Raw genomic sequence first — 14,723 nt, 5'->3', positions numbered from 1 at the left:
TAACTGTCTGTCTGTCTGTCTGTCTGTCTGTCACTCTCATTATTCAGGCTTGGTAGAATGACTCAGGGTCATGAATAAACAGGACATTTGAAGGACAATGAACAGATATCTATATTTTAATATATTTATGTTATGTTTCATTATATGATACATAGAATCGTGCTTGAGTCTGCCGTCAAACTAACCCGCCGTGTGGCGTGCGGGCACTAGCAGTCAGATGCGCAGTGGCTAGACAAGCTGCCATAGTGGCTGTGTATGAAACATTGTCAGTACTGAAAATGTTTATGTTTTGTTTGCGTATTCCTTCTCAAATTACGTCTGTGGTAATAAATAAATTATTACATTCACAGAGTTTATATCACTTGTGAAATAATTTTCAGTTTGACCTCTGTAAATCTTGGGCAAACTGAAAGTTATTTCACAAGGGACATAAACTTGATATTAAATTGATATGTGTAATATCCTATAAATATATGTACATTGGCATACAATTAATATTAATTTGTCCATTTATTTAAAACAACAGGCAATTTGTTAAGGTAATGTTGTGTTGGTCCTTGCATATTGAAAAAAAGACGACAGAACAAACTAATTAATTTGTGGATTATGCGATTAGTTACATGTTTAGACAATGTGGCCCACTTTGAGTATTTGATGTTATTAGCTAATTGCAATAAAACATTAAAAGTGATAGGTGATGTGGAGGTGAAATGGGGTTAAACGTCGTGTCCAATTTTAATGCATTTATATAGCGATGTGCATTCACGTATGTGTGTATGTGTGTGTGTGTGTGTGTGTTTGTGTGGGTGTGGGTGTGGGTGTGGGTGTGGGTGTGGGTGTGGGTGTGGGTGTGGATGTGTGGGTGTGGGTGGGGCTGCTTGTACTAGTCCGGACTGATGCCCACTAAGATACCATGCCACAGTTTAACATGAATACCCCGCTCCGACACAGTATACTGACTCTGAGCCTACCAGTCCTCGTTTTAGCCTCTTAATGCTGAGCCCCAGACAGGGAAACAACAAGTACCATCTTACAACGGCTTTTGGTTGATGCCTCCGGGGATCAAACTCCGGACCCTCTACCACCAGACAATGGAGGCAATCTTATTAATGTGATAAGTCACAATATATACTTCCATATGAATGGACAGAGAAATTGTGCGAAAATGCCTTGGTGAAAACATCATCTATTGATAGTCAGGTCACTTTTCTTGTTCCGGTTCTCTAAGTGACTGGGCTCCTGTCTACCGAAAGAGGCAGAAAGGCGGTGGCTGATTTCTCGAGGGATGTGATTTGATGACACTTAACATAGTGTTCATTGTTCCTCAATATCAAATGAAAGCAAATAGCGAACTAAGTGAATTTGTTTTTTAAATTAAATTGTTCTCAACAAATTGACATCACTAGAACAATTTGTTATAAATTTTATTGCCCAATACAAAGTTTCAAGGTGCAGACATGTCTGTATGTTTATTTACTTTTGTAATAAGGATGCCATGCGAGTACACCTGGAATCAGGTTAGTATACTCATGTGAGTGAGTGATGTTTTCCCCAATATTCCAGCAATCAGACACCAGATATGGGCTTCACATATTGTACCCATGTCAGGAATGACAATTGACAAGCTGAGGCTTTAAGCACCTCCTTCAATTTAGTCAATTTCTGTGACAAGCATAGGTTAGGTCAGACTCTTTTTCTAGGGCTTTCTGTATTTTCATGAAAAACTTTCTTGGTAGGTCAACAACAAAAAATGCATTGGGAAGGGTTTTTTTTAATCATCTTTAATTTTTACTTGGATTGGTAGGTGATAAAAAATATATAAAATATGGGACAGGTTTGGATGCTAATAAATATTGTAAATCTAGAATCAGAAAATGGTATTCCATTGTCATTTATATTAATAGTTGGCAGTATAAAATCAACAACTTTTTATTCTAATTCTTTTTTTTCTTTTGAGTTTTGTATTTTTAGGGTTGGCAGATTCGTTAACCATGCAAAACAAAGTGTAAGGCCTAATACAGGGAGACAAATTCAAACTAGCAGGCCACATTTTGACAAGACTTTAAAACAACATCATTCTTTAACTTTGCCTACACTATATTTGTCAGATTCTCTGAACCAAGTTGAGGCCAAGGTGCTCAAATATTTTTTTATAACACATGTTATGTGCCTAACTATCCATTCATATTTCTGTACAGTTCATGAATTGCATGTACGGCAGACTTCAGTGAGGATGGAATCATCCAATTCCAGCTCCATCAATTTGATGTCCTGTGTTCCACTTCAAAGCAAAGGTCATGGTTACTGTCGAAATGTCAAGGATGAATGTTTTGATGACAGGGAATTCAAGGGCTGTTGCAACATTCTGGGAACTTGGCACTCTATCCATGTTGACAGTCATGATCAGTTTGGAGCGCATGAATAAAATATTGGGCAGTGATGGAGGGAAACAGCAAGAGTTTTTTCAAGGCTGGGTCACTTTATGTTCAATCTTATCCTGAATTTTCTAACCTAAGAAGAAAATTTAAAATGCTGTGTTTTATTGAAAAATGCTTTTTTAACTGTTTCGTTTGTGTTTTTGTTAATACTATCATGTCAAGAGGACTGATTTAGAAAGTTTCCTTAAATCAAACCTGACGCTTATTATTTTGTTTAATATTTTGTACATTTTTTACCTCTAAAACAAGAACTTGATATGATTTGGCCATGTAGCTTGTTACTTAGACGTATAAAAAGGGTGATGGTTTTACTTCAATAGTGGCTATTGTAAATACAAGCCGTTTTCGAGCTTCCAGTATATAAGACGTCACATTTCAATGCTATATTCTGGTATCCGATATAGGCAGACGTTATAACAGTGGAAGGAAGTATAGGTTGTGCCAGACGATGTATATAAACAAACATCCCCTTTATATACAGGTACTAATGGCACCCAGAGTCTGTTCAAGTATGGGAGTTGCTATAATCGAGTATGCTACTCAACTTTGATAGGGATAATCAGATATGCCATTCTATTTATGAGAATCAGTTTTGTGTGTCCAGAGAGATAACTATATCTCTATCAAAAGTGGAGTAGTATAGCTCTAGGATTGCTGTGTCCAAAGACACTGCTCTGTTTCATCCAAAATGGCATAACTGGTTGGATATTCATGGAGATTTCTGAATTGTAAAATGTGAGGAAGTGATATGAATATCATACTCATTCTGATACAGTTGTAGTTGTATTTCTGTTGTATTGCACAACCAGATGATATTGTGGTTATAGAAGCAACTATTGTGTATCGACGTTGTTGCATTGTACCAAAGTGACATTGGTTTTGTCTGACACATGTCTGGCTACCTGTACAGACAGTGTTAGAAAGTAGCAGTTTTAGTCCACTAGTCCTTATAATGATAACGTATAGCAAAACCCTTAAAAGTGGCAAATTTCTACTAGTTCTTATGATACCTTAACTATTGGGCAGTTTGGTATGGACTACAGGACTAGTGCCAATTTCTAGCGCTGAGAGAGTGCTGATAAAACTTACAGGTGACTGTTGTACTTCATCATTGAAGGTGCAGCAATTCACTGTGAAGAGTTGCATCCCTTAGATGTGCCAGAATCCTATGATGATTGATGCGAATCCCAGTTTGTCCTGATTATGTTTCTAGGTTTGTCAGCACCTGCCCATGTTTCTGGGTTTTACCAAGGTTGTAATGGCTTTCCTCCCACATCAAGCTGACACCCTGTGACACTACTGTCACAAGCTGAGATAAACAACAGGACCGTGTAACTAATGATAAGAAACAAACTCGTCTACAATTTTTTGTGTGCTTGTTTATTATTATTATTATTAGGTATATGGTCCTGTGGATAAACCAAACTCATTCACTCACTCAGTGTCCACAAACATATGTTATGTCACCTTTAAGTAGACTTTATACAAACATGGTAAGCCAAGTGTGTCTGTGGGGACCTATGGGGCAGTGGGTAAGGCTAGTGGTTAAAGCAGGCCTGGGTTTTATTCCACTATTGGCTCCCCTGGTATCTCTGGAATGTGTTCTCCTGTCCAGGGTATTTGACAGAGTAAAAGGAATGAATAAATCCAAGTCTTGCATGCAGTAGCACCTGCTTGACAGACAGGCCATGACAATATTACCCATGTAATATAGGGTACATACAAGTACCGATACTAAGACAAAGAGGGGCGGTCGGGTAGCCTAGTGGTTAAAGCGTTCGCTCGCCACGCCAAAGACCCGGGTTTGATTCCCGACATGGGTACAATGTGTGAAGCCCATTTCTGGTGTCCCCCGCGGTGATATTGCTGGAATATTGCTAAAAGTGGTGTAAAACCATACTCACTCACTCACTCACTCACTCACTCACTCACTCACTCACTCAGGCAAAGAGTCCTTGTCATATCCATAATGCTAAGATATGAACATGTAGGGCTAGATTCAAACATGACAGGACCAAGACTAAAGTTCTCCAGGTGCTTCTTAATTTCCAACACCTTATCGTGTTTAGTATCATCAGTTTATTTGCCTGGTGAGTTTTTCATAACAAACATGACACCAAGGATGTTTCTGAAAAAAACCTGTTTTTTTTTGTTTTTTTGTTGTTTAATGCAGCAATCACCAATATTCCAGCTATATGATGGGGGTCTGTAAATAATCAGGTCTGGACCAGACAATCCAGTGATTGACATCATGAGCATCGATCCACACAATTGGGATACGATGACATGCATCAACCAAGTCAGAGAGCTTGACCACCTGATCCCATTAGTCACCTCTTATGACAAGCATCGTCGATTTTTATGGCAAGCATGGGTTGCTGAAGACCTATTCTACCCAGGATCTTCCCGGATCTAAAAAAATATTATTATTGTTGTTTGTTATTGTTGTATATTTTAGCCTGATGCTTCTATATTGTTCATATTGTGTCCTATGGCCTTGAGGCTGGATGTTGAGTTTTGTCTGTTTATATTTGTCTTCTAATGTATTATACAGCATATGACACAAAGAAATATATTTCTGTCTCTCTCTCTCGGTAGGATTCAAAATTAAGTGCCCTTATCTGGAAATTTTATTTTATTATTTTGTTCAAACTTGAGATTTTTAGAAACTATTTTATAACATCACTTGGGACATTTTTAATTCCATTTAGGGAATTTTACTAGCATTTGCTACAGACTTGGGACCAAATGTCATTGTCTGAGCAGGCCTAGATAAATCTCTGTACAAAGGAAACAACACTCTTCATATGATATTGTGCTGAAACTAAAACAACCAATTGGTGAGTTCAACACAGAGTGTAGTATCAACTGTAAGCTTGTTTCTAATTTGTCTTGAGTATCTGCAGTGTCCCGCAGACTGCCCTCCCTCCCCTCCCCATTGTGCTGCCAATTGAATTGATCCTCCTGGAGAGGCACCGCAGAACAGTTCTCTGCACGTTGTAATGGTAGCGTCACGATCGTAACGTCATTTAGAAGATTAATGTTAAAGCACTCCGTCTGCTACTTGTGGCTGGTTTTTGTTTCTACATGGACAAACTTGCAAGTTTTTGGCTTTCTCAAAATAACAGATCCCTGTTGGGCACATGCAGTGCCCTTCATTTGAATATGTTCCTGTAATGCCTTGGAATAATTCAGGTGTAAACTTGGCTTGGATGTAAAATGGTAATAAATCCTGGTTTACATATTTTGTATGGTTCTTGGAGGATGTGGTTCATTATGTTAAATGTTTATAGTACTTCTCAGAGGATTTGTTAAATGTTGACTGTTTTAAGTGGAAAGAATTTTTTAAATATGCAAGTGTTTTAGGGCTAGATTGTTCTCTGACACGTCTGATATGGCGTTACATGTGTAGATCAACAGCTGTGTAGTTGTGAGTGAGAGAGAGAGAGTGAGTGAGTGAGTGAGTGAGAGAATGAGTAAGTGAATATGGTTTTATGCAACTTTTAGAAATATACAGCAATATCACTAGGGTGGACTACAGAATGGTCTTCACACCTTGTACCAATGTGGTGAATTGTACACAGGTTTTGAGCATGACGAGCGAACACTTTAACCACAAGGCTACCCCACCTTCAGTTATAGAAACAGTGCGACCTTGTGAACTGAGACTCTACTAGATATTTTTTGCCATTATGGTCTAGTATCAACACTCTACCTGCCTCCAACTACAGGTAGTTCCCTTGGACGTTCAGTCAAGGAGGTTTCACTTTAAATATAAAATGTCAAAACCAGAGAACAATCATTCTTGATTAGCTGCCGAAACAGATTCCTCTGGGCATAAATGTCAAAGTAGCGGTGGCATTTCTTAGTTCAGATTATGCCATAATAAATGAATCGTAAGATATTTCATAAAGACATATACTTTATAAAATGAAAAAGTTGTCCCCTTCATGGTTGTCCAGCTATGATATGCCTGTCAAAGATCAAGTTTTTATCATAATACTTTTATACCCTTGAAGATCCAGGGTAGAATAGGTCTTCAGAAACCCATGCTTGCCATAAAAGGCAACTACGCTTGTCGTAAGAGACAACTAACGGGATTGGGTGGTCAGACTCGCTGATGTGGATGATGCATGTCATCATATCCCAATTGCATGGATCGATGTTCATGATGTCAATCATTTGATTAATTACAGACCGCTGTCATATAGCTGGAATATTGCTGAGTGCGACGTTAAACGACAAACAAACAATCATAATATTTTTCAACCTTGACACTTATTCCTTATTATATGCATGGAAATGCCGATAATGTGAAATTTGGGGATGGGACATTTAGGCAGGAGATAGGCATACCCCTTTGGCACCAATTTGTGCTTCTCTCCTGATCTGTTTGTTTATATGCATACAAGTCAAAATTTTCTACAAGGATTATCAAAATCAAAACAGGAATTTGACCTAGAATTTGGTAGACATGTGAAAGACATTTTGACACATCAGGCACAAAAATGATGCCTGATGCAATTCCTATTGTGACTTGTACCATTTGAACCTGTGTTTGTTCACGTAAGCTGTTGCCTTGCCTTTGCATGTATATGTGATGGTTGCCATCGGTGGGGCAGGATATTTCACCTTTACCAATTACTCATATTGATAGGGAAATAATTCAAGGCTTGTCATTCAATAGGTACCTCAAACACCTCATTTCTTTAATTCTGCTTCGCCCAACCTTTAGATAATCATTTATTAGGACTTCCATCCCTATTGTTTTGAGAAGAAAATCTGTAAACCCAGATGATAAAAAGATCCACAGTTGTTAAAATCAATGAACACAAAGACGTTACAGTGGAGATGACAGGGGTGAAAGTATTATACCAGTGATTCGTGTATTGGGGCCAATTGTGGAATGTACCGCAGTCTGAAGAGGACAGGGGGTGTGGGAGCTTCAGTTAAGGGTGTTTTGGGATTTGATTTTAGGGTGTGTTGGGGTTGGTGTGGATTTGGGTTGGGTTCAAGGTTTTGGGTTGGGGTGTGGGGAGGTTTGGGTTGGGGTTGGTGGGGATTTGGGTTTGGGTTAGGGTGTGGGGAGATTTGGGTTGAGGTATGGGGAGACTTGGGCTGGGGTGTGGGGAGATTTGGGTTGGGGTGTGGGGAGATTTGGGCTGGGATGTAGGGAGATTTGGGTTGGGGTGTGGGGAGATTTGGGTTGAAGTATGGGGAGATTTGGGTTGAGGTATAGGGAGATTTGGGTTGAGGTATGGGGAGATTTGGGTTAAGGTGTGGGGAGATTTGGGTTGAGGTATGGGTTGAGGGGAGATTTGGGTTGAGGTATGGGGAGATTTGGGTTAAGATGTGGGGAGATTTGGGTTGGGGTATGGGGAGATTTGGGTTGGGGTATGGGGAGATTTGGGTTGGGGTGTGGGGAGATTTGGGTTGAGGTGTGGGTTGATTTGGGTTGGGGTGTGGGGAGATTTGGGTTGGGGTGTGGGAAGATTTGGGTTGGGGTGTAAGAATTCATTTATTACCCTTGCTCTTTCTTACCTTTTCAAATACAAGAATTCTGACACTGATGCTCATATAGTAATCTCTATTAATTAACATGCATTATCTTCTGACATAAGCATTTATTAACATGCTTCACCTGCCGATGAGGTGACCAGTGTGCAATGTTAAGAAGCAAGCTCCATCACAATGCATGCCACCTTCTCAGTGATTACAGCACAGACGACAAAAAACTCCATCCTCACACACACTTTAAAAATACCCCCACCACCCACCTTTTATTAAAATGACCCTGCTCTAATGTCAGTAGTAGGCCTTAATACACCTACCGGGGGCATGGGTGGTCCAGTCGTCTAAGGCGCCGCGATTCGCTGTGCAGAGTTGCATCCCTTGGGCACGCCAGAAACCTATGATTGTGGGTTCGAATCCCTGTTCGCCCCGATTATGTTTTTAGGTTTGTCAGCACCATACCTGTGCTCGTGGGTTTCACTGAAGTGGTAAACGTCTGAGACCTGCATCACTTCGGGCTTTCCTCCCACATTAAGCTGACATGCCGCGATAAAACTGGAATGTTGTTAAAAGCGGCGTTAAACCCACTCACTCACTCACTAATACCCCTACCTTTTTGGTCAACTAGAATAAACTCATAACACTTCTTTGTAATAATTAATTGTATACATGGTTTTCTTCACATCGTCATAAGTGAAGTCATTACCGCTGATAGCACTTGCCATATACTGGTAACAAGATTGTTGGTAATATATGCAGAACAGTTTGATCAGCTAATGGACGTTTTACAAAGTGAAAGCTATCCTTGGTTGAACTCCATGTTTTTTTCTTCCAAGTGATAAACATAGACCATCCCTGCTTGCACAGATTGTCTAGACAGCATCTTTTGTTACAGTTTTAACTCATGTTCCATGGAGGTGAGGTGAAATGGGTTTAACGTCGCGAACTAGTCCGGACTAATGCTGATTTTATAGTGCAAGCCCACTGAAAAAACATGCGATAGTTTAACATGTATACTGGGATGGGTAACTCGTGTACTCGGGTCAGTTGGGTCCTGAGAAGGACCTGGGTACCCACAGGACTACCCAGACCCGTGGTTAGTCGAGTGATATATTGTTTAATGGCAAAAACTCGCTATAGCTCAGTGGTTACACATCAAGTCGCTAATGTTCGCATTTTTTCTGACAATGCACACATGCCTTTTGACTCTTATATGTTGGAGTAAAGATAAAGTTTCAGTGAACTTCAGTTTACGCATGATCTGATTGTTTGATACATGTACCTAAATAGTTTTTACCAGGGTTGCAGTAAAACAATTCCGAATCAGACATTTTATATCCAGCTCTTAAGACCAACAGTGCGTACCTGGGTAGGGTCAGGTAATAGTGTGTCGGGTACCAGGTGGTAAATTTGGACTTGTCTAAGCCCTAATGAATACCCCACTCAGACACAATATACTGACTCCGAGTTGACCAGTCCTTGTTGTAGCCCCTTAATACAGAGCGCCAGACAGGGTAACAACAAGTACCATCTTTTAACGTCTTTTGGTATATTACGGCCGGGAATCGAACCCTGGACCTTCTCTGGACACTCTACCACTAGGCCACAGAGGCAGTCTGTTCCATGGAAGGAGTTCGATGTTTTTTTATATTCATCACCAGCATGTCATGGGCAAAATATCCACAATGTGTATGGCCATCTATATTATTTTGTGTGAGTCACATCTCCATGTGAAGTTTCAGTGGGGTGGATGAACGGAAGAACATTTACAAAAATACAAATAAAAAAGTTCTTGAAAATGTAACTAATATTGTGTCTGTTCTAAACATTATGCATCAAAATGGTTCAAATATTTAAAACAATGCAACCATAAAAGTTCATATAGGTTTCCAATTTTTGCAGAAAAACACATGACAAACATTTTTTCTTGAAATGTTTCATAATACATGTATGTGTATTTTAGTATCCTGTGGTTTTCACCTGTAATAATATATACAGACACATTGGCCACACCCATGTCAGCTACTTTAACCAACAGTGCTGCCACCATTAAACATTGCCACTGAGATGAGAGTCTACAATATATACAGACATCCGTACCAGTGTAAAGTCGTGCTTTGAGCAGTTCAGAGACTTGCTGTGCGTAGGAATCGTAACTTTTCTTCTAAAAACTGTACCATTTGTTCATTAAAACCCCGAACTGCAGTCAATGGCAGATGATGAAAACATTCATTAACTCTTTCAACACCGTAGGTCGGTTTAGCAAATGATCTTAAAATCTTGTTTTTGATGTTATGTATGTTTATCATTACTTGTTAACAAATCTAGTGATCTGATTGGTCAGACTCTTGTCTAGTAAAACTCATAACAGTCGGCCTGATGGATGTCAGGATGTCATGGTTGTGACGTAACTTTGTCATTAGAGTTCGTGTATTGTCACAAATGTTGTATTGCAATATATAACAATACGGAGAGCTGTATTGCGATTAGTGGTGGGAGGATACACGATTATTTACTTCTCGATACAAGTGTTGATCACAGTCACACAGGGGCGGTCGGGTAGCCTTGTGGTTAAAGCGTTCGCTCGTCACGCCGAAGACCCGGGTTCGATTCCCGACATGGGTACAATGTGTGGAGCCCATTTCTGGTGTCCCCCGCCATGATATTGCTGGAATATTGCTAAAAGCGCCGTAAAACAGTACTCACTCACTCACAGTCACACACTTAGTAAAAATTATTGATTATGACCTTAAATGTTTACTTTAATAACGCCAAAGAGTAATTAGTACTGAAAGTTAATAGGAAAACATAAATATTTTCATCCGTTGTGCCATACCTGACACTGCCAACTGTAAATCATCAGTGTGCCAGGTATTTGGCCATCCTCGCTATAAAAAAAGATGGCTTATGGATCAAAGATAAGAGCACATGCAGGTATCGTGATACATATGAGTTAGGTATCCTGATACATATTTGATCGCACATTTAGTGTATCATCCTATCCATAATTGTGATACATATTGCAATACGTATTGGGGCCCAAATTATATATGTACTGTTCAAATGGTACTTCTTCATTCAATAATCCAGACTTCCGATTACAAGATGGATACTTATTGATAAACGAGACTACCTATTACGTCATCAATATGGAACGGTAATGTAAACAGCGTGAAGCGTGTGCTGTTTAAATATGGTTTAGATAGGAACCCAGTCCATCCAAATGCCTCAAGATAGCAGATATAATTCATATAATTATATATTAATTCTTCTGTGACTGTATCGGAAAATATCGGTACACAAGTGTTGTATTGCGATATGGGTATTACTGACAGCCATATTGCAATATACCGGAATACCAGTTAAATAGTACACCCCTATTGGCTATCACGTCACTTATTTGCACCAATGGTTACCATACTGAATTTTCACTGAAATAATTCTTTGTAACTTGTAAACAGAAGTGTGTAAAATAGCATGTGTACAGTAATTTCCAAGCTGAATATCTGTGTACACCCCTCCCGGAGTACAAGTCCATTTTGGTAATTCCAGTACAATTACTAAAATTAGTACAATGTTACACTGTACTGTTATAACAAATGATTACAATCTGTACAAGTTTGTCATACTTGTTTCTTGCAGTATTTCATCTTAGATAAACTATGTTTTAGTGAGTGAGTGAGTGAGTTTATGCTTAACGTCACATCGGCAATATTTCAGCCATATCGGGACGATGGTTTTAGTCAAAGCTGGATCCAGAAATTTTAAAAGGGAGGGGTCCAAAATATCGTCTACAGTCAGTTTTACTGCGTACAACACTACATTTGGGTTTAAAAAAGGGGGAGGCTGGACCGTCTGGACCCTCCCTCTGGATCCGCCTATGTTTTAGTTAAGTCTATTTCTTGAAAGTTGCCATTATGAAGATTATGGGTCATGATTTCCATTCTAAAGTTTTTAAACTATACAATCGTGAGAAACTTGCTGTTATCACAAATTACATCAAGTACAAGGTAACACAGTGAGCTCCTGGCACTGATAGACCACAGAGACCAGACACTACACATGCGGATAATGATAGGTTATTAAACCACAATGTCACTCTGTTTTGAAATTTAACATTCATCATTAACCGGAAAAAAAATCATGCATCCTCATGACCCCAGATGGCCGACCTCGATAATCACAGGCTTCAGAGTGACTTTATGAACTTTTCTCAGATGATATAAAAAACAAGTTATCAAAGTATAAATATTGAGTCCTACCTGACACTCTATAAAAGTTGAAATCTGGAAGTTCTTGTTTTCGATGTTGAGGAGGAAATGTTCCTGTGACAGTAATCTGTGATGTTCAGTTACTGGTCACACACTGTCACAGATGAGAAATCACAGATTGACTCGGGCACGGACACCATCCGCTTAACAATGGAGCAAGTAATATTGACCAGCATGGTGGTACGAGACATTATTTCCCGTCTGTGAGGGGAATACAGGACTTGGCTATCTCGCCCTTGCTCTCTTCTCTGGAACTGGTCCCGATTATAGCCCTGAATGTTAAGCATCCCCAATCAGGCTGCTGTGATGCTAATTGGTAATTGATTCCGGCCTAATTGAAGGGGGGAGTTTACTGACTCTCGAGGAGCATAATTTCTAGAGTGTTTGACGCTTTGTTGATGGTTTGTGATGAGTGCTTTTCATTGCCAGCTATTGCGTGTTCCTTGGGGGGGTTTAATACCTTCGGCTTGTATTGTCAGATGAGGTCGCTACACAAGACAAGACTTGTGCATGAGCCGCAGGAAATTGAAAGGATAACATAATATTATATTCAAAGTTATTGAGCCTTGGGTATCAACTTGGGCATCCAAGTATCGACAGCTTAATAAAATATAATCATGTTTCTTGTTTCAATAATCCAACTTGCATAAAATGATCAGTTCACCAAAAACATATTTGACTGAAGGCATCATAGAATATTTATGATTCTGTAAAGAACCGTCCGTAATGTTTCTCATACATGTGCAATTTTTACTTTTCAGTGTAATCCTTTTATTTGAGATTTCCTCATTTGTTGCTTCCTACATTATACACATGTGGGGAATCAAACCAGGACTTAGAGCAGGACAGGCAAACACTTTGACCACTAGACTATCACTTCAGCTTTATATGGAGGAATGTAATGAGAAACTGGCTCTGATATTTGCTATGCAGGATTGCATCCCTTGGGCGTGACAGAAACCTATGATCATGAGTTTGAATCTTTGTATTTTGCCCTGATCATTTTTCTTGGTTTGTCTGCACCATACCCATGCTTGTCGGTTTCACCAAAGTGGTAAATGTCTAGGACCTGCATAGCTTGAGGTTGTCCAAGCTGCTACATGAAGCTCTCATGCCATGAAAATGAAATACATGAAAATCAGCTCACTCACTCTCTCACTTCAGCCTCACTCACTCACTCACTCACTCCAGCTTCACTTCAGCCTCACTCACTCACTCGCTCACTTCAGCCTCACTCACTCCAGCTTCACTTCAGCCTCACTCACTCACTCACTTCAGCCTCACTCACTCCAGCTTCACTTCAGACTCACTCACTCACTCACTCACTCACCCCCTTTTTTCTTTTTGATTTTGCAGATTATTGACTCTGACGACAATTTCCTTAAAGATCGAAGTGAGAACTTCACAGTGTTTGCACCAACCAATGATGCCTTGGACAATTTCACTGCACTCTCCCCAGAGGGCTATTTCAAGAACCCAGAAAACGTCCTGACCATGTTAAGGTGAGCTAATTCTACATCACTATGTTCTAGGACTTGGCCCTGTTCCAAAAACCAATCTTAGCACTAAGATGAGAGTAGCTACCATACTTTAATCTAGGCTTGTCGTAGTTGTAGCGCTAAGATTACTTGACCACACAAGGTCAGTGACAAATCAATACATTATATTTAAACACATAGTTTCAGGTTTACAATGAAAGAAAAGAGTCAGCAGCAATAACTACCAGGCTCTAGAATGACTATAAATGCACTCACAAATATACAGAATTTGAACATTGTTGGTTGGTTTGAAACAGGCCTGTCTCTATTCTTAAATCAAGAATAGTGTTGGAACGGCCAGGAATTTGATGTTTCCAAATACCGTATTCGACGTAATAGGCGCCCGGGGCACTCTCAAAATTAGAAATAGGGGGCTCTTATTAGAATATTATTTTGGTGAAAAAAACCATAGTTGAAAGATAAATTTCGTTGTTTTTGCTGACAGCCTGAAATGTTTATGCATGACATATATTTTTCCAGATTTTAATTGCCCATAAATAAGGGTGCATATAACCCACGTGTGCGTATTATACTGAATAAATAAGTCTTGTGTACATTAATCAATCGGAAGGGATGCAAATTGGGCTTGTTCACTAGCCAATATATCAGCAAATATCCCCGTGGGCTCTTATTAGAGCGGGGCGCTTATTACCTCAAATACGGTAGTTATCCAAACCACACTTGGCAAGTACATTTGAAACTAGTCAATTCAAAAAGGCCTCAAATCGGCCTCTTGTCGCTCTTATATCAGGTCAACCAGCCTTCTAGAAACTGTATCATGAGGAAACTTCTCAACGTGATACAGCCTGTCATGTCATGTATACAACAAGGGCAGATAACTCTTAATTTTAGTACAGAACCATTCTGGAAAACTCTACGCACTGCACCCAACAGCTGTTCAATATGGCCATGACTGCACTTGATATTTTCTACGAGTAGTTCAATCATTTTCTTCCTCTGACAAT

The 14,723-nt window shown here is 39.6% G+C and overlaps 1 protein-coding gene across 3 annotated transcripts in view; it reads left to right on the top strand.

Annotated features, from left to right (window-relative positions):
* Positions 1-14,723, top strand: part of LOC124136676 (stabilin-2-like) — a 232,634-nt gene that overhangs the window by 187,342 nt on the left and 30,569 nt on the right. For all 3 annotated transcript variants that reach the window (XM_048396837.1, XM_048396838.1, XM_048396836.1), the window contains exon 25: positions 13,577-13,722. In XM_048396837.1, coding sequence (XP_048252794.1) covers positions 13,577-13,722 — 146 coding nt within the window. The remainder of the gene's footprint in view (positions 1-13,576; positions 13,723-14,723) is intronic.

The sequence above is a fragment of the Haliotis rufescens genome, unplaced genomic scaffold, assembly GCF_023055435.1.
Source record: "Haliotis rufescens isolate VD_foot unplaced genomic scaffold, xgHalRufe1.0.p SCAF_16, whole genome shotgun sequence".
NCBI classification, from domain to species: domain Eukaryota; kingdom Metazoa; phylum Mollusca; class Gastropoda; order Lepetellida; family Haliotidae; genus Haliotis; species Haliotis rufescens.
This window is presented reverse-complemented; position numbering and strand designations above follow the sequence as displayed.